General features: G+C 39.8%; 1 protein-coding gene across 1 annotated transcript in view; it reads right to left on the reverse strand.

Annotated features, from left to right (window-relative positions):
* Nucleotides 1-21,280, reverse strand: part of SPTBN5 (spectrin beta, non-erythrocytic 5) — a 102,928-nt gene that overhangs the window by 12,066 nt on the left and 69,582 nt on the right. Inside the window, 17 exon segments of the mRNA XM_075501621.1 lie at nt 609-803; nt 1,547-1,751; nt 2,340-2,536; nt 2,920-3,132; nt 6,112-6,298; nt 6,471-6,727; nt 7,490-7,627; nt 9,238-9,384; nt 10,024-10,114; nt 11,179-11,351; nt 12,788-12,865; nt 13,898-14,086; nt 15,964-16,126; nt 16,769-16,890; nt 18,460-18,573; nt 19,574-19,688; nt 20,328-20,446. Coding sequence (XP_075357736.1) covers nt 609-803; nt 1,547-1,751; nt 2,340-2,536; nt 2,920-3,132; nt 6,112-6,298; nt 6,471-6,727; nt 7,490-7,627; nt 9,238-9,384; nt 10,024-10,114; nt 11,179-11,351; nt 12,788-12,865; nt 13,898-14,086; nt 15,964-16,126; nt 16,769-16,890; nt 18,460-18,573; nt 19,574-19,688; nt 20,328-20,446 — 2,703 coding nt within the window.

Below are 21,280 nucleotides of genomic sequence, written 5' to 3' on the forward strand. Positions count from 1 at the left end.
AGTTGAGGACATCTGACATTTTATATTCTCCCTTAATGCAAACAAAAATGTTGAGTTCTATGTGTCCTCTCTGCTTTTCCAAACACATCTGTGACTGCAGTTTCACGAGAGGGGGTGAGCTGATTTAACAGCTGACTGCTGCCACAAGGTAGGGGTTTTGGCTCTGTGTCCTCTATCACCTTCTCTCCCATACCCCTTCTTTGACTTCAAGTAACTAACTCAGCAAAAAAATCTGGATAGTTTTCATCTTGTTTAATAAGCTGAAGTAGTTCAATAAAGAGTCCAAGGAGTGCCAGAGTTAGCCTCCTGTTAGTGGTGGTAAACCGTCAGATTGGCTTAGTTTTTCAAGAAACCAGAGCTAGCAGTGAATTAAGGAAAACTGAATTACTCTAGGCTGATAAGTATCTTTCAGGTATAAGCCTTGCCAGGAACAGTAGGGTAAGCAATGGCTATAAAGGGAAGTGGATCAAGAAAGAATAGAACAGAATACACCCATTGCTCTTATAAACCTTGTGTTTCAACACGAGCAATGCACCAGTTTCAGAAAGAGAGAAGGACATGGGAAACTGCAGGGAATTCAATGCTCCAGTTGTTCATGTATTTCCTACCTCTGTCCTTGCCTGGATGGCATGGCATAGTTTCTCCCACATCTCATTGATTTGCTTTGTTCTCTTCTGGATAATGTCCATCTTGCTGTGGCCCTCCTTCTCTAGTTTAGATGCTAACTCATTTAAGGAGACAACTTTGGAATGTCCCAGAGGTTTCACCTCATTTACAAAATCTTTAAACTTTTTCTCCAGCACCTGTGCGATAAATGGGGACACAAACTTAGATATAAGAATTTCTGCCTACCTCTATGAGAGAAGCAGAAGGAATCACTTTCTCTGTACTGTGTAACACAAAAGCTATCTGTTGCAGCCTACAAGTGCAAATCACTTGATAAACCCGGATGATCTGGAGTCAGAAGAAGGCATCTATTGTCTTGATCATTTAACATCTTACGTCACAGAGAAAAAAATCACCTACATCCTGACAAACAGATGCTGCCCAGATCAAAAGCTGAGAAACATAACCTGTTAGGCTGTCCACATATGCAGCCTGTGTTAGGGAGCGGACACTATGACACTCTGCACTGTGTGCCCTGAGGAGAAATTTATCCTTGAAGTCTTGCATTGTGAACGCTGTGTGAACGCTCCATCCCAGTGTTTTCCACTGAAATTGCTACAACACCATGGCCCTGGTCATGTCAAATTTTTTAGGCCCTGTCAAATTTATAATCAGGGCCAGCAGTCAAGTGTGCTGACCTCACTTATCCCAAGAAAAAGCTAACCTGCTGATGCACCTACTTTTTCTGTTGGAAGATGCTACCTCAGAGAGCCTTGTATAAGCGGACAGAAACCAGTCCGAGTTCTTGCTGTAGAGAGAACTGGTTTGCTTACTTTTTGTCACTGTAACATGCTTCACTGTCAGCAGCTACACAAAAATTGCAGCAAATATATTCCTGCTTTGCCACACAGTACATACAATACCTTTTATTTTCTTTTACCTCAACATCATCTAAGTCCTGCCCGTAGTCATCGGACTCTGCTACAGACTGTTTACTGGAAAGCCATGCATCTACCAGCTGGAATTCTCTTTCAAACTGATAGAGTTGGAATTGTTCTTGCAGGCGTTTTCTCTGGGTCTCAGCCTTCTGTAGGAGAGACTGATAGTCTGCTAGGATCCCCTGGAGCTTTGAAAGTATGGCTGGACTGCAAAGAACAAGAATCAGAAGGTATGTCTTTGTTTTACTGTTCTTTATGGACATTGCCTTTTCTGACAGGTTGAATTTGCAACACCTTCAAAATACAGAAGAAACCAGATAACATCATGGAGTGAGTTACACCAAGCTGTTAAAACCAGCTAGTTCAGGAAATTAAAGTATGTTATATGAATGGCTGCTCTTTTCACTTCCTCCTCCCCAGATATAAAAGCAAACTGGCAATGAAAAACAGTGAACTGTCAAGAATGTCCATTTGCTTTCCCAAGCACAGTGTTTTTTGAACCTTTATGCTAAATAAGAACTAGATGGCAGTTCCTGGGAATAGACAATGGACAAAGAAGCTGATCTGCACTAAGAGGCCTGTTGTTAAAAAACAACAGTCATGAAAACATTAAAACAATCATCAAGCTTTTTGGGGGTTGAGTGTGTGTGATGGTGGTGAAGGAGGGATTGATGTCTCCTGAAGTCTTATTTCTGAACGAGCCATCGAACAGCTACTAAAGGTTGAACTTTTCTGTATTTGCCTTCTCTGGGCATTTCTGTTAGACCTGGAGCAGAAATGTTTTCACTTTCCTACCTCTCTGGGCTGTTTTTGTTTATTAAGCTGGCACCTGTCTCCTGTACTTTCTCAATCCGGGGCCTGAAACCATCCATGTCCAACTTGGTAGCTTCAAGTTTACGAAGTAAAGCTTGTGTGGATTCTTCGTTCTTCCCATAATCAGAGGTCTCCAGAATGAAGCTCCTCTCTGCCAGCCACGCCTCCACCTCCAGTAGCTGTATAAAATACAGGGATAAGCCTGAATACAGCTGTGATTTAGGTTAAGACAAAGAAAACTGGAAAGCAGTGGTGCCCAAAGAGAGACATCAGTGAAAGCAGAGAGCAGCTTAGGTGCCTTCCTGTAATGCAATGTAGCAGACACTATTCAAAAAAATGTGTACCCAGAACCCAGTAATTAAGGTTACATGTTTATCCCTCACTGCAGTTACTTGGAAAAGTAACTGTTATTTCCCCACTGTATCCATATTTACCAGATGTGAAAAATCAGGACAGTATGAATTCTGCTCCTGTCTCAGCACTTGCATCCATTCAACAATATAGGTATCAGTTCTTTTAAGCAAAGAAAGACCAAAATAAATCTCTCATGAACCATCTTTACCTCATTCAGGAACAGATGGGCCTCATATGACTGCATGAGCCGCTGTCTCCTCTCTTGAGCCTCTGACTTCAGGGTTTCTACAGAAGTCTCAAGCTCCTTCAGATGCTCCATAATCTTGCGAGAGGCTGAGTGGCCTCCCCTTACCAGTTTCTGCCCTGTACTGAGCACTGCTTTGGTCAAAGCATCCCGACTGCTTATCTCATTCTCCAAATTCTGGAAAGCATAAAGAGTAAAATGACAGACCAAAAATAAAAGCTATGGAGATTTTTATACCAGATAATGTAGTCAGGTAATTCCATTATAAATCTGTTTTCTGTACTCAAAGATGGGTCAGAGGTGCAAAGTCTGACTGAATGCTTGAAGTGGAGTGGAGGAGTTTTTTGGGGTGAAGGAGTGATTATAGAAATCAAATATAGCCATGAAGCTTGGACCTTGGTGTGTATCCACCTCAGAGTGTGGAGGGAAGAGGTTCACAATCACAAACCTCTTATCTGTAGATTCCACTGAAATATACCCACTTCCACCCCATTACACAGTATTTCTTAAATTAAAATATGTCTAGGGAAGAACAATCAATTCACCTGCTCATCAGTATTTATCACTTGCCAACACCTTTGTAGAAGATGTAGCTTTGCATAAGGGCCATTGCAAGCACTGTGGGTACGCATACTACCAGGCAGCCAAGAGGACAAGGAGAGAAGAAAACTACCTGAACCAGTTTTCAAAGACTTTACCTGAAATTAATTTTCAAAGTCTGGTAGGCTTTAAAACCATGTGCATTCCTCCATATACCCCCTCATTATATTTTCCTGGGTAGGCAAGGACCATGCCATCAATTTGTGGGCAGGTGTGCATTCCATGGCTAATTATGCCTGAGCACGTTGAGCACAAACCAACCCCACCATTTTACAATTGCTCTGTTTATTTTCATAGCTATGAAACAGGCAGTTTCAGAGTTAGACTGCAGTGCTGTGTTGATGTAGAAGAGACGCCCCCTCTGAGGAGAGGAGCTGATTTTTCAACTTAAGTATCAGACTTGGCTGGAAAAGAGCTCTGATTCTAATCTTGCCTTTAACTTCCCCCTATTAATTTCAAGACAGCCACTATGTTGTTGAAAAGTGACACCGTATCTGACCCCAGCAGAACGGAATCCAGTGGCAAAGGTTATAAAACATCATGTGCTGTGTATTAATAATAAGCTAGCAGCACGAAGAACAACTTTGCAGTTGAACATTTAGGAATATGTATTCACAGTAATTCATTTATAACAACAGGAATTAAAAAAACAAAAGTGGGGGGAGGGGGGAGTGAGGGGAAACTGTTCCAAGCCAAGCAGCTGTGCGTATACATATATTTGTGTGTAAATGCAGTTTTGTAAGACAGGGTTGGTTGTTTTTTTTTTGTTTGGTTTTTTTTTTTTTTTTTTTTAGGTTGATACATTTCACACACAATCTCTTTTGTGGTAGCAAACCAAGGACTGAATTTTGCAAATCTGGCTCATTAAGACAAACAATAGAGCGTGGAACTAATAGTATATTCAATTCTTGACTGTTATGTTACCTCTGACATTTGTTTGCCTGTAAGCCAACATTAAAAAAAAAAAAAAGGTGTAGAGACTCTGGCTACTAAAAGATTGACAATTCAAAGCTTATATTTTAATCCTGCTTTCAGGATAATAAGAAGCAAAATGGCAGGAAGAATTGGCATTTTATTATGCACTGGTATTATGGTCTATATCTCCCATTCTCACAGTTCATTGAGATATTTTGAGACCTGGCCAATTAACACAAAGATAATTGCAGCCTAAAGCAGTATCTCCACTGTTCCATGCGTTATCCCAAATATTTTCTGAGATTAATTCAGCTCAAACTTTCCTTTCTTCCGTGAACCTAATTACTTCTCTACTATGTCTATCAGCTCATAATATTTAGGAGTAATTGCACACATAACAACATTTACTTTTAATCATGATGAAACAAGCTTTTTGTTCTTACTGTCTAATCTCAAAGTCACCGACTGCATCTTGCTTAAATACAGAATTTTTACAAATATGAGAATTACACCGAATACTAAGAAGGTGCAAACTATTCAGAATATACCCATGGGTCTTACTCAGGAATATTCTGGAAGATGCATTTAAAAACATTTTACGTTCTTCATTAAATTGTGAGTTTACCTAGGATAAATCAACTTTAAGAGACTTCATCCCTGTCCTAGTATGTCACCTGCAGCAGTCTTGACTTTTTACCATGGTAACATTTCAAATTTTTTATAAGTTCAGACTTTTATTTGTAGACATGCAGATTGCACCAAATGCTTGGGCTTACTCTCTCTCTATATATATCACACACATTCCCACTTTATAAGATATTCCATCTTTCCCAGCCCTATTGCAGATTGCACAGATTTTCCCCAGAGGCACTTGACTTGGCACTTAAACGGGCTGTCATTTGCTGACATTAAATACCAATAGCTGCTGGAAACTTTTAGCAGGAATTTTTTTTTCTTCCACCTCATGTTTGCAAAGAAGCAGTGCTCCTTATTAAAAAACGATTAGGAAGGCAGCTGCTGTTTTATTGGTATTTGAGATGACAGTGTTCCAGGCACTGCTTTCTCTGATGGCCCATCTGAACCTTGTGAAATAATTCAACAGCTTTCTTGAAAGCTACCACTGGAATGAAGGTCAGCTAAGGATCATCATAATATCCTGTTATCTCCCTCCCTCCAGAGTAGGAAGAGTTTTGGGGAAAGATGTTTCCTGGGAGCTCATCCTGAGACATCTGAGCAATGAGCTTGCTTGGATGTACTTACTGATTTTCAAAGCATATTTGTTAGGACATCTGTTGCCCAAAGAAACTATAACAGCATGCATATCAGCTTGTAAAATCTATTTGTATTGCAAAGGCCAGGTTTTGAACTCAGTTCACAAAAAGAGCCAATGTGTCCACAGAAAAGCAGTTGGTGTGGTACCTACACCACTGAAATGATAAGCAGCATGGAATCCCACATGTTGCCAAGTCATGGACATACCCTTCGAAAAATGTCATCATTATCAGACAAGGATGAGAGTAATCCCTGGCATCGTGAATCCTGTTAGCCAAAGCACAGCAGAGGAAGTTTGCCAGAGGCAAATTGAATTCCTTGTTCTCTCTTTGATTCTAAAGACTGAGAGTGGTTCTCACATGACATTACCTGGTGCTTTTCTTGTAGACTCTGAACAGTTGCCAGGGATTGGCCATAATCCTTGGAAGAAGCCATGGGGAGCTTCTCATGAACCCAGGCCAACTCCTCATCAACATCTCGGAAGAATTGGTACTGAAGTCTGCTTGCCTCCAGACTCTCACGTCTCTTCTGGAGAGGATCACGTAGACTTTGATATCTGTAGGTTTTAAAGGGAACCCAGTGAGGACCACAGATTAATAAGGAATGAATGCAAAATGTTCTTTTCAGAATGATGTAGAGAAGGAAAGAAAAAAAAAACCATGCAGGGAAGAAAAAGGCTGATAAAAATAGGAAAAAGATGGCAGGAGGCAGGCCAGGCACTCACACACCTCTGCACCAGTTGATCCACTCTCTCATCTAGTTCATCAGCAAGGAAATGCTTCTCCTTCTGGAATTGCTGAGCTGTGACCACAAGCTCTTGCAGCCTGTCCCTATGGCCAGCAATATCTTCCTCCAGTTCCTCTTGTTTCTTCAGATGACTGTTCAAAACCACCAGATCATTGTTACTATATGGTACTTTCAACTCATTTTCCACATCTTCCAACCATTTCTCCATATCCTCTACACTTCGCTGAAAATGAAGGCCCTGAGGACAAGCAGGAAGAAACGGTCATTTAAACCTTCAGGACAGACAATATAATATAAAAATCTTGGCCACTTTCAGTAAGAATTACACACAAACACAGAGAAGCTTCCCAGTGCTCAGTGAACTCTTCCCAGATATGACGGTGGTCCAAATGAAGAAGATAATTCAGTCAGAGTCAACACAAAAACAGATGCAGAGAACACCAAGAGCTAATCTTACTTGTGTTGCACAAATACAAATGATGGACACAGTACCTTAAAAGGAAGCCATTTAAAGGGAGAGCTCTATTTTACACCCACAGAGTGTAAAATAGATATTTTTGCATGATAGCTCATGCAAAACTCAGTCATGAAAAGTCAGGTGCCTGGAGCTAGAAGAATGAAAAGCAGCTGTGGGTTTCTTTCTCAATGTGTTGGAAAAAAGATGCCATTGGGAGAGATGTAGAGAGTTGACGTATATGAGTCAGTTGACATAAATGAGTCATTTTGCCTCAGTATCCCTCTCTAGAATCCTGGTCTAAACCAGCAGCAGAAAGCAGAAGGGAACACAGTCTACAAATCCTTTTCCCTCCATAGGGGTCTCCAGTTTTCCTGCCAATTCCATTCAATCAGTCCACACTTAGTAGTTTCTTTGCTGTAATGGTCTTGAGGAATCAGGTCTGATTGTATCAAGTGACACACTCATAGATGAGACGTGTAGCAAGGCAGCCATGCTATCTCTGGAAATGACACCAAGACCCAACCACTGGCATCCCTTTATTACCTTGTAAGCATCCTGCAGCTTGGCCTGTTTATCCTGGCAACTTGCTAGCAGTTCCTCCCATAGTTCTTCCATTTCTTGCAGTCTGGACTGAATGGCTTCAGGAGCATAGTGCCTCTCATGGAGCATCTTCTCCCCTTCCTATAGCAGAGGGAACAGTTAAAGTTTTCTTGCTTTGCTGAATGTACCAGAATATATCACTTTTGCCTCCATAAACAAAGTCTACTGGCACTGCTATGTAAAGGGTCAGCTGCAGCCATCACTCCCTGACATAACAGATAGAGGCTGCACAGATGAAGGAAAAACAGATAAAGGCAAAATGCTTATTGAAACTAGGGAAGAGACTGATTTTCCTGTTTTTCTGGCCTCTAAAATTATTTGAAATGCTAGAAGGCAATATTAGAAGACAAAGGGTAAAGAGAATCTTCATTATGCAACAGCTACATTGCCTAAAAGTTGGAAGGGAGCCTAGTTTGCAAGCACTCAGTTTTTTCTGTGATGTCCCACATTCTATGATCACTGTTTGAGATTGCCCAGCCACCTGTCCTTTTCTATTCCCTTCCTTGCATGTTGAGAGAGAACTATCTCATACAAGTGAACCACTGTATGAGGTAATAAAACCTCTTTTAACCATGTACTGTTGTACCACTGTATTATGTAATAAAAGTCTATCTTCATTTCTAATCTCTGAGCTGCAGATGCTTAACAGGTTGGCAGAAGAAGAGGTAGAGAGGGCACAGCAAAACCTCCATCAGGTAGAAGAGTCTGTAGGTATATCCTTAAGCTGGAACCAAGTTTGCTTTAGAAAGCTAAATTGAGCTATTTCTACATTTTGCAATGGGGAAGAGGAGACACAGCAAGAGAAAGATGCTATACCAGGACAGCAGATGTTAATTTTCTTCTAAAGAGCAACTACTAAGGCTATTCCCAACAAAAAAGACAGGGCATCAAGAAATAATGAGAAAGACATTGTGCAAACAAGAGGTTAGTTTAGAGAGAATTGTAACTCCACCCTTTAACACCCGTGTTGTGTCTGCACACAGGGGGGTTAAAATGTTTAAAGAAAAAAAGCTGGGGGGTCGTATACAATACTGAATACAGTTGAGTCTGAGGAGGGAATCTACCTTTAATGCTTAGTTATCTATTGCAAAATACAGCTAGTAAGCACTGTTCTGAAAATAAGGTTAATAAACATGTAACAGTCTGTCCTTCCAAACTCATCATCTGATCACAGTTTCTGCCAAGTATCTGACAAAGCTTGTCAGACTTCCCTCATATCTCTCCTACTAGCATGTTTCTGCAAAGGCAACACTTGAAAACTCTTCTTGATCCTTTTTGTTGGATACATCTTATCTGACTTGTTGAAGTTGTGCATCCAACCAGCTAGGTTCCCTGCTGGAAAGAAACAGATGTACCTCTAAAGTGGCATTCACCCCAGAGAGAAGTCCCTAAAGTCAGTGGACTGAATCTTTCATTGAAAGCACCTGTCTCTTTCCATTGCATGCACAGTGAATATAGACAAGCAAGATCACACTAGACAATAAGAGAGAAGTTGAAAGAAACAGATGGACACAGAAAGTTCTTGATGGACTAAAAGAATAAGCTTCCCAGTCCCCTCAGAGACAGCGTGAATGATGTCAGTGAGGGGACAGTGATTCCCCCTCATTTGTTTGAGATCACTGTAACTCAGACTGTCTGCAGAGTCTCTCATGCCAGTTGCCCACCCTTGCCATCAACCCCACTTCTCTCACAGATTTGATGGAGTCCAGGCGATTTCTATTGGCCATGATCTCTGCTTGGAAGGTCTGGTGCTTCTGCAGTTTGGTCTGCAGATTGCTTGGATCCTTCCAGCTGTCATCCTGGGCAATGCTATTCTTCTCATTGATCCAGGCAGCTACCTTTGGGGAGGAAAGAACAGAAGTAGACAAAACCTTCAGTGTTTTTCTTCAGCTCCAACCTGCCAGGCTCTCCTCTAATATCTATAAAACATGGGACTAAGTGAGTGGGGACACAAATGAGTTGTCCTTCTGAGGTTCTGCTTCCCTAAGCTCCTCCTGTCTGTTATAATGAATTCACCCCTCTATGTCTGTTTACCTGCACTGTTACCTGGAAAGGGGGCTGTCTCCATGAGATAGTCCCCATGCAGTGAGGAAGTGCGTGGACACGTGTGCATGGGTGAGAAAGGGCAATTATCTCCCTATTACTAACCCACTGTCATTATCTCACAAGAAAAGAACTAATTTGTCTCTTCCCATGAATTTTAAAATGGTAGCACATTTCCCTTTTAATGCATTTATTTCTTCTGCATTTTGCTGGCGTCCAATGCACGGTACATCTTTCACCTGATGTCTGGAGGGAAGCTGTGACTTGAAAGCTGAAAAATATCCTTTCACTCTTACCCTCATCTTTCCCAGTATCATCTCATTCCAGACTCAGTTCCTTGATTTTTCTCACAGTAAATCCCTTCAGGGATTCAGATCTATGCAGCACAGTATGTTTTAAGAAACCAGAATACCATGAATCCTCTGTAATTGTACCTCAAAGGAATTCTTCAGCAACTTCTGCAGAAGCCTTGATTCCTCTAGCAGATGTCTGCGAGCAGCAGCATTTTCCAGCAGTTTCTCTTTTCTGAGATGAAGACAGATGTGTGAGGTAAAAGCCACAGAGTGAATTAGATAGGATAAGGGTTTTCAATTTTCATCTCTAAAACACACGTGATCTAACCCTCCATTCTCTAGGAGAGAACTGTCCATAATATGCAGCCTCCCATGATTTGGGCTGTCAGAGAAGATGCTCAGGACACTATAGGAAGCATTTCTAGCAGATAGGTATGTTTAAAGTACACACAAATTCTGTATATGTGATATCTGCCTCTAGGAATCACCATTATTGCCTTTCAGGGTACAAGAGAACAAAACCTCAGCATGTTTCTTATATGGAAAGCCTGTGAGTATGATGGTATTTGTCACTGATAAACCAAAGCTACACCATCCTTTCATCTTTTTTCCAAATGTGGATCTGCAGCACTTTATTCACATTAATGCAGGCATGAGATAGTTTGATCATATGAATACATTCCTATGCTCACTTTACTCGTAAGGGATCTCCAATCTCTCTTCGTAAATTTTACGTGTATCTTTTAATCTACCATAGCACTGAATACAACTGCTTATACTGTCAGCATTTGTTTAAGATGAACAATATGCAATGTGCTAGGAGAAATAAAATAATTCACATGAAAGGGCAAGATCTGATCAGGAAAATTGCAAATGCCCTAATAGATAATTTGAGCAGGGCTTTAAGATCTATCCCATTAGAGCAGTGAAAAAGCAGTTGTGTAGCAAATGACCTTTCTTGATGGTATTTAATGATAATGAAGTATTTAATGGCACAGCAGGCCTCTGTCTTTTGTTTGCAGCACTGTCCCTAAGGCCAGGCCAGGATACAGAATTACAGGAAAACTGCCTTTTTCTGAATCCTGCTCCCCCTCCACTTGACTCTGTTTTGGAAACCTCCTAATGAAATATTGACTAGACTCAGGCCAATTTGGCAAGACCACAGTGCAAGGAGCAAAGTTGAGTAAATGCAAACCCGTTTATGGTTCTCTTAAAACATTTAAAGATATTAGTCACATGGGGAGAGTCTCATTGCAAAAGATACGGGTGGCTGACATGGGAAGGGTTTGACTTCACCTTCTCAGAATGGCCTGGCATCTGTTGGTGATGTTGTCTGAGTCATAATGCTTGTTCTGTGTTAGCTGCTGAGCAAATGAAGCCATCTCATCAATTTTCTCCATCTGAGCTTCCAGGGCTTTTTCAAACTGTGTGTGTTTCCGCTGTAGGCTCTCCACACTAGACACTGAGTCCTGGATAGAATTCAACAAAGGGAAGCTGCTTTCAATCTGAGTTTTTCCACCCACAACACTGATAATCCAGAAGCTAAATGGCATTTACCCCACATTTGCAAACTGTCAAGAAAATGTACCGGTCTTTGAAATTTATTGGCATTGAATCTGAGACTTGAGGCCTAAATAATGTTCTATGCATGGTCTGAGGCCATTATTTCAGAGTCAAAACTGAACTAACTGCTGGATGCTTACCTTCTCCTGCATATTGTTGTGCTACATGGAACATATCACTTCTCAAGAGATAAAGCATCAGCTCCTAATCGTAAATCAATCTTAAGACAGATGCTATTTTGGAAGCAAATGTGGACTGCCAAACTGAGATCAGAGTTAAGTGAACAAATATGTCACAGAAAGAGATTAAAATTAGAGCCTCGGTTTCAACCCATGGAATTTGGAAGAGCTCATATCCAGATTGGAATTTGAGAACTGAAGTCTGACATTACAGTTAATCTGGAGAGAAACACAGAATTTGACTTCTTGTAACATTTGTGAATCCCAAGCTTAATGACTCAGAGTTCTCTTTTCAGCACCCCTCCGCACTTTTAATTTTAGAATCAGTGGTGTCAAAATGTTGTTACCACAATAAACTCTGCTTTCCCACTATTCTAAAGGAAGCAATAAAGCTCACATCAAATGGGTCTGAAAAAAATCTAAACTTCTGGGTGCTTACATGACTCATTGGAAGGGAAAGTACTCACAGAGCATTTTCTGTGCATTGCTGAGCTAAACATGACTGGAAAATGGGTGGCTCCTTCTAAGTCTCATATACTTCAATGGAGGGACTGTAAATACATACCTCCAGGCTGAAAATTACAGAGACAGACACCAGCCACTAGCATGATATGTTTTTCATACCATTTGTACCAATTATATCTACACTGAACTCTGAGATGTAACTGAAGTTCCTGCACAGACAACTAATTTGGTAGCACTACCTATACAAGGTGCAGGGTAAGCTAAGCATCAGAATGTATATCCAGCATCCTGCATAGATTTGCAACCCATGCATCAGTCTGCGGTTTCAGTATTGCACTGTTACTGGTACCTGAGGTAGGTAATTTAAAGCTACACTGGGTATGTCAGCAGTGACAGCAGTGATGACTTGCACACTGCTGGTAAATGTATTTGGGTCAGATATGACCAGCTAGAGAGATGCAGTCTCATTTTCCTGCTATAATTGAGTAGTTGGACTGTTTCGTTACTCCTGGGGCTGAGAATCCTATCCTGTGTAAAGTATCAAGGAAAGAAATCTGATCCTAAACTGTCAACAAGACGGAGTAGTAACTTCAGAAGGAGAAAGATCGCAGGAAGGTTCAGAGCACATCATCATACTTCACAGCTCCCTTTCCTCCAGACTGACTGCAGACAAAATTGCAATTTCTCAGAGCACCTACCCCTAAGTCCTCATTGGCTAGGAAAGCCTCTTTGCTGCTGAGCCAGCTCTCAGTCTGTTCCACATAGCCATAGAATTTCTGTATAGGGAGAAAAAGCAGTCATAAACATGGTGTAAAACAGAGGCAAATCTGACTTTGGCAGAGTACGCTGAAAAACGACAAAATTCCAGGGCTATTCCAAAAATTAACTGCATAGCACTGGATGGCAATAAGCATTAGATGCTACAAAAACCACATGCGTAACAATTATTATTATAATTTTCTCCTTTCTCCTTTATAATATGATTATTTCTTTTTGTCTAAGACATAGGATACAATACAAGTACTTGTAGCTTGTTTGCTAGTAGTGTAGAGTGCTGTGTAAGGTAACTGGTGAATAAAAAGAATGGTAACATGGCCTGAAATAAGTAGAATATAATGCATAAAGAAGCATGAAAGCAGCCCTTATCATATGGTTTAAGTTCTCATATATATGAAGCTTTTTAGATGGGACTAGTAGCACCAGCTGTTATTTAAGGTACTTCACATTCCTCATTGTAAAATCTCCATTTCAGTTATTTCTAACTTTTGCCAACAAGCCATTTGAGCAGAAATTTTCTAAGTGAGATGACTGTTACAGGGAAGTATTTCTGGAAAACTGCAGCCAAACCAGTTCTTTTCTTAGAAAAAAGCAGGGAAAAAATACAGTATTCTGTCCATGCTAAATTTTCTTCAGATCTTTTTTTTTTTTTTTTAATATTTGTCTGCCTCCATGTTTTATGAGGGAGGTTATAGAATTTGGTAGGGTAGTGATGTTCCATTTTAAGTATGTGCCTTTTGCCAGCTGCATGAGAGTTTGATCAAATTTTGCTAAGTTTTATAGCCTTTGAAAAACATATGAGCACATATTCCACAGAAATGTGTTTGATTTGTAAAGGTACAATTTCTAAAAGTACTGCCACCACTGAATGTGCTAGGCCCTCAGCATACCTTTTGGAAACCGGTGAATATAAATTAAACACTGGGTATTATTAGCATATCTTTCATTATAACATCTTATAAATTTGCTGTTTATACTGAGGAAAGTTGTCAGGGGCATGTGCATTTTCTGTTGTATGTCTTTTTACTCACCTGTAAATCTTGTGCCTGAAACAATTTTACATATTGCTCCTTCCATGCTTGGATCAGTTCAGACCAGGCTTGCTGTAGTCTGGAGAGGGACTGGTGAATCTCAGGGGTTGCGTAGTGACCAGAATTGGCAAGTTCTTGACCATAGTTACTGAGAGAGTTGAATCTTCCCAGTCGTGCTTCAATCTCCTCCTAAAATATATTACAAAGGTTGTTGTCAAGGGTTTACGGAATGCCAGTTATTCAGAATACAAGCCTTAAGGGGAAGAATATGGGCTGTAACTTTCCAACACTAATATTTGTATGGAAAAATCATTCATCTTTGAGCTATGTTACTGAAAGAGCATAGAATTGCCTAAGAGAAAATAAACGTGGACAATAAATGACTTTATTGCTCTAGGAACAACTGGTCTCCTACAAATCAAAATTGAGATTAAATTAGAAACAGATTAGAAAATGCTTAGATATAAATGAACACAGTTTTGAACATCCATAATACCATATCCCCCCAGTCTTCCTACATAGAGGTGGTTCTTAGGAGAAACAGGGCCTAGAATTTTTCCTCTCCTGCCAAATAAGTCGGCATCAGATTATTACATTAAAGACACAGTTTTACTTTATTTTGTGGTGTTAAAATGAAATACATTTAACTTTTTCACCTGGTCTGAGGAAGGAGTTATGCCTGTATACTGAATCCTGAAGGTGAAAGCATTACAAGCAACTATAACTCCTGCAAACTGAATGCGTAACTCCTAATGTAAACAATTTGAAAATAAAAATAACCATGAGCTGAAATAATACCATGTATTAACTCATAAACTACCTTAAAAACTATGCCATGTACTATTGAATGTCTGAAATGAGAACTGCTGGTTTTAGGGCTTTTTTGGGGGGTGGTGTTGCCCAGTCATAGATAACACAGCTGTAAGATAGCCATTATGTATTTTTTTTATTCACATTAGCACCTTGTGTTCAACTCTAGTCTCTCATAAGGACTTTGGTTTGAGCCACTAACCTGAAAGAAAAAAAGTCTATAATTTTAGTTTAGTCAACCCAATACAAAAGAACATACTGCCTGGATTCCTCCTTTTCTGTGTGACTATCTCCTTAGAGCCATTTGGGTTCCTTTACTAAGAGATATTAAAGACTTAGATATTGCTACCATCTAAATTTGGAGTACACTACACCAGTGGTTTGGGGTATTTCTATTGTGACAAAGAATTATTAGCAAAAACATTAAGTCTGTGACATGAGAGAACATTGTTAAAATGGAAGACTGAAAAAGGAGGGGACTTTAGGTACTTCATACCAAATTCAAGTCTAGAAAATGAATCAGAATCTACAAACTATTTGTGCTAATAATGGGACCCACAAAGCACTGGATATTAGTCAAGATTCCAGGAACATGATTATTAGAAAAAGTAACATAACTGCAAAGAAAAGGTAACACAACAGCTGAAAGATAGCTATGATGCTTGGGAGAAAGTAAAATACTAACTTTTTTATAAGGTTAGTTAACAATATCAGTCCTTTTAGAAAATCCACCAAAAATATTAGCCGAATTAGCCACCAAAAGATTGTGTGGTAATTAGTACTGGGTTATGAAGTGTTTCAGAACTGAATGTGTAGTACCATCCAATGGTAATTTACTGCCCTGTGCGAGACAAACTGCTGTTTTTATTTTCCTCTCAGACAAATGGAGTTTGCATGACAAAATCTAAGTCAAAGCTAGAATTAACTAGCATTAACTTTTTGGCAATCCAAATGAAGAGATCGGCAGTGAGCATGTTTCGATACTGAACCAGCTTTTTACCTACAGGGTTGGAGAGCAGTACAGGGGAGAGCTAACGGGGCTGAGACGTTTTGCAGAGACACGAGCTGCCAAACAGCCCATGGGATAGAGTTCTGTCAATATGTAGGTGACTTCTGTCCCTAGCCTGTTATTGAAAACAGTCTTTTCACCATATTATTGACAGACGCATGCAGCAAAATTCTGCTGTGTCTGCAGCAATTAATTCCCATGGGAAAGATTCCCAGTATGTTCAACTGGAAGCAATGATGATACTTGCCTTTCTCTCCTGATGCTCCTCGATCATGCTTTCCGCTTCATTTGCGCTTTTAGGAAGCCCCCCTGCTTCCATTAAGCCTCTGATGTTTTGGGTCCAATCTAGCAACTCCTTCATCTCCAAGTTAAACTTCTGCAACTGATACGAGGCTGCCAGCTTCTGCTTCCTGCCACACAATATGCAGTTCAGCATTACCCAACACAGAATTATCTAGTTGCTTTTCCCTCCCAATTTGCAGAGGAAGGTATCTAGGAGAAGCCAAATGAAGTGAATTCAAGCCTCCTAGCTTTCCCTTACAGCTCCTAACAGCACTCATGTTAAACCAAAATCACAGGAGATGCACACTGCCTTGGAGACAAAATGCTTACCTTATTTTCTACATCAGTTCATTAGGACAAGAAAGGTGAAAAAGACTTCATAGCTGTTGCTTCCAGCAATGATTACAGCTCAGGCCTAAGCCTTTCTTGTATTGGAAAGATTCAAGAAAAAAAGCCTTCTAGAACCATCCAAAAATAAGTCTTTCACAAGGGCTTCATGATAGGTTTAATCTAATAGTCTGGAGGCGTTTTAGTAACATTATTTAGTGGGATAAGCCACAAACTCATTGTATTAGTTTTCCCAAAGTCACATCAGTGGAACTTTTCTTGTACCAAGTCACACTTGTTCCATTGCAGGTGTCTTAGCTGCCTGTATAAACTTTGTAAAGGATCCTCAAAAACTTTTAAAAGGCCCCTGGCAAGTAGATTTGAGACCCCAGGGAGCAGCTTTGCTCCTGCTGAGAGATATTCAGACCCCTAGAAGTCTTTACCTTTGTTTGGCCTGTCCCTGGAGTCGTAGCCAGTTGTTTTTCATCTCCTGTTGCTTCATAGTCAGTTTGTCATTTATGGATGGATTCCTTGTGGAAAGGCGGAAAGATTCCAATTCCAATGGCTGGGAAGAGATTTATAGTGGGGTGAATTTATGCCAAATGCTTATATTCGTTCCTGAGTTTCCCTTTCAGGAAAAGTAGTTCATTTTAAGATCCCAGTTTTCAAAAGCAGGTACTTAAATTACAACAACAAAATATACAAAGGGACTTGTTATATGCACAAAAAATACATATGCATTTGCAAGCAGTCATTCATGTGAAGAAAGAGATGTGTGTGCACATCTCTTCACATGCACAAATGTTAATTTACAATTAAGAAAGTAGTTTTGCAGGATAGGGACAAACACAGGAAAATGAAGTGCTAATTGTAACCTCTATTAGCTTAAATCTAACTAAGATGGGTAACAAAAGCCATGAAAATATGGCAGTACACAGAGGCAACCAGATTTGCCTTTGAGCAGAAGACTCAAAAATCGTTTGTATCTATTTCAGCTAATGGCAGCATCAAAACACTACTTTCAGTGTGATCTTCTAGTTGATGCTGTTTTCCTTAACACAGCCTGATAAACAGTAATGAACACTCACCAACCCAGGTTCAAAGTTGGTATCTTTCTTGTAAAACTCCATCAAATTGATGAAAATGAAGAATTTTAATTATGCAGAAAGGAGAATATGCCAGGCTGGTTTTAATCCATAAGAAAAGTATAGATATTATACTTTGTACATGGTATTTGTGGCAGCATCAAAAAAAAAACCAAACCCAAACCTTGCCCATCTTTCTGTTTCCATGCAACACTCCCCCATACAGCCTTGCTAATGCTATCTGTGGAATGCTGACTAGTAATCACCCACATTTCATATGAGAAATAGCTAACAAAGTCACAATGTGTGAAGGTATCACACATATTGTCACCATTTGCATACTGTTGTGAAGAAAAAGTTTAGAGAAAGTTTGCAAAAATATTTTCTGTATGAAAAGGCTTAATACTCTGGCCAAGAGTGAAAACCATGAGAGGTTGTCATAGGATTTCTACTACTGCAGTTCAGCTGAAAACATTTCTTTTTATTAAAAATATGCAATTATATAGGAGCTCAGACCCATATTTAATGCTCAAGATTAGTCCTAAATGATGCAAACCGGCCATTTTACAAAAGCCAGAGCTGATCAGGCAGGTAATTATAACCTAAGATTTCTGGTTTTGGTGTCTATGTCAGAAAACTACATGCACTGTGGGTTTTGCATTTTAGTTCTAAACAGAACTAGAGTTGTGATTTTGGTTCAAGTCAGTACAGAAACTGGGGGAAAGATGGAGAGTTAAATTTGGATTCCACACTTCCCAAAAGATATAGGACAGTCTAATCTGGCTTGAAGGTGAGGGCCAGAGAATCAGCTAACATGTTAAAAAGGGACTTCTCTTCTTAGATTTGGTGCATCAGGAAGAATAGCATTTGACACAATAAAGTAGGATTAAGCAGCACAGTATTTTACTGAGAAGAAATTTGTGCTGCGTTTGCATTGCAGTGCAATTCGTATTAATGAATCTGAAGAGTCACACTGATCTTTGCAGCATGTTTCCAAGAAGGAAAATGAACTTTTTTTACAGTATCCTCTGTACTTCCCCACTTCTTACCTCCATTTTGGACTTAATAACACTGATTTCTCTCTCCATCTCTTCATGCCTTCGAATCAGGTTTTCCACACTTTCCACATCTTTCCCATAATCCAGTGCTTGTATCAGTACACTCTGGAGGGGCCAGTAGGATGTGCAAATGGTGAAGATGATAAAAAGCAAAAGGATCATATCTTAATTCTTTCAAATAGTCTCCTCCTTCCCTTCTTTGTATTACCATCTGAACATTCTTATTGTCTTTTTAAATATCAACAAGGCACCTTGTCGGCACTCCTTACAGAGATGGAACAAGAATTCACAACTCTTTGAACAGTCACAATAGTACTTAAGGTGCCTCTGGCCATTCACATATAAAACAAAGACAGGAATGCTTCCCTGCATTTCTCAATCTTTCTTTTCTCTTTTTTTCATATACCAAACCAGCCAAATATTTCCCATTAAATTGTGGCACAGAAATTTTCAAGTGTGTTTTATGAAAATATGAAAAATAAAATTGACCCTCAGAATCCTACCAGAAATGAAATCCCAGACAATGAAGAAATACATTCATAAAAGTTGTTATAACAATTTCAAACCAACAGCCTTGTAACTGTAAGTAGTACCACTATGTATCTGCCTACTGACTTATAGTTAAATTAATATCATTAGTGAAGTGGATGAAATAATTAGTTTTTTATATAGCCTTTTTCTTCTATTAATCTCAAAATTACAATCCAGGATAGGCATTTTTACCTCCATTTTCTGAATGAATAACATTTTTATACAACTTTTCAAAGTTGCATATTTAATATGTCTGCATTGCACAGCAGGGAGAGATATGCAAGCTGGTGTGGAATGAACTAGCTTTGAATTTGGAACACTAGAAGTTGCTATATTCAAGCTAAGTAGATAATTCAGAAAAAGCTCTATGGTAGCTCAGCTAACTGGCTTTTGGTATTCAGAACTGACTTGGTTCAGCGCTGTCTGAAGGAGATGCAAACTTGACACACAGACAGCTATCAAAGGCCACTGCTGGATACTCAGTACCTCTCTAGCAACAAGCATGCCTGGGTTTATCACTGTTAGCAAAATAGAACATTTTCCCGTTTCAATTAATCAAAATCTGAGAACTCACCTTCTCGGTAATTCTCTCTGTGATGTCATCAATTTCTCTGATTAAGGCATGAATCTCTAGGGCTCCCTCTAACTTCTTCCTGTATGCATTCAGGTTACCATGGAAACTGTTCCACCTTTTATTGAAAAGAATATTTTAGAGATGTATTTCAGAGATGCGGATTTCCACAACTAAATTTCATGATGCTCAGATATAAGTAAAAAGACAGGATTTCTGAATGACCTTGTATATTGATCCCCACTTCCCCACAATAGGGGACACATCACAGAGATAAAGCATTATCCTGACAAGACTATCTGGTTATATTTATTCCAAGTTTTCAGGATGGCATGGGGCTTAAAAGCTAAAAAGTACCAATCCAGTTTCCTTAAACTCTCAATACCCTCACAATCCCTATCTTCATGCTTTTGGTTCTTAGCTAGTGGGCTGTGAAGTAGCAAAAGCAATAGCACTTCACTGGGACAACTATGTGAAGAGATGGAAGTGTCTTAGGTTCATGGATCTAGTATGCAAAGTGCTGTGAAACAGCGTATTTACCTCCAAGGCTAGAAACATGACTTTGGCCCTGCTGGATTAGAAATCCTTCTGGCTAACTGCTCTGAGAGTCTTGAAAGGCAACTCCAGTGCCTGATGTTTGGTAGTCATGATGTTAAAGAAGAGAATATGTAACAATTCCTCCATTTATCCCAGCCCAAGACACCTAATTTTCCCTTCTTGTTTTTGCTTTACACAGAAGCTTTAAAAGCATACTCACTTCTCATTGAGCTGCTTCCGGCGCTCATATATTGTCTTTGTTTCTTCCTTGTTCTGTCTCTCCAGTTTCATGGCCAGGGCATTGATAGCCCTGATGTGAGCATCGTCCACTGTCATCTCCTGTAAAGTGAGAAAAGGAACAAAGGTATGTGTTCAAAATGCTTATGACTGAGTTTTCCACTGAAACATGTAAAACAACACTAACAGCAACAAGCAAGTTTTACCTCACTACCAAACATTTCAGACACATGGGGTTTGCTCTACTACAACTGCTGGTGTTACCAGTCTGATGAGAAGGCAGTAAATGCAAGAAAGGACATTAATGGCTATAGATACAACAATGATCTAGGTCTAGATGCGGTCCCTCAGAGCGTCATTTCTAAGCCAGGCATTCCAAGCAGGGGCTCATTTGTTGAAGAAACATAGGTGCAGTTGCTGGTTACATAGGTGGCTGCTGTGGAACAGCTGATGTGTGGCAGATTATTCCTCTGTCAAACAGGTAGTGACATGTGGCTCCTAGGCCTACTCACTGTTTTTTCGAGATAGGCTTCTGTCCAGATGTGCCTTCTGTACTGTGGACAACAGGCTTAAAATCCATACAGCCTTGAGAAACCCAGACAACCCATACCATTGCGTTTTATTCTAAAGCAACATCTCTGCATTTTAGCAAGGCATGCTAAGTCTTCAAGGCAACTTGCTTCCTATGTACATACCATAGAAAGGATAATATTTGCACATTGTACATATCATCTGGACTATAGTGGAATAATTGTTCTTTCGGAGCATGACGGATGGCCAACACTGAACACTGCTCCAAGATTCAAAACATTCTCTATTTTTCTAAGACCAGTAAATCACAAGCTTAGTGGGGAGACATTAATCACTGATGTAGTAGAAGCACAGCTGCAAGATGCCAGCACACTGTTAATAGAAGTATTGACGCCATTTGTATTT

The sequence above is a fragment of the Mycteria americana genome, chromosome 5 (assembly GCF_035582795.1).
Source record: "Mycteria americana isolate JAX WOST 10 ecotype Jacksonville Zoo and Gardens chromosome 5, USCA_MyAme_1.0, whole genome shotgun sequence".
Taxonomy (NCBI): domain Eukaryota; kingdom Metazoa; phylum Chordata; class Aves; order Ciconiiformes; family Ciconiidae; genus Mycteria; species Mycteria americana.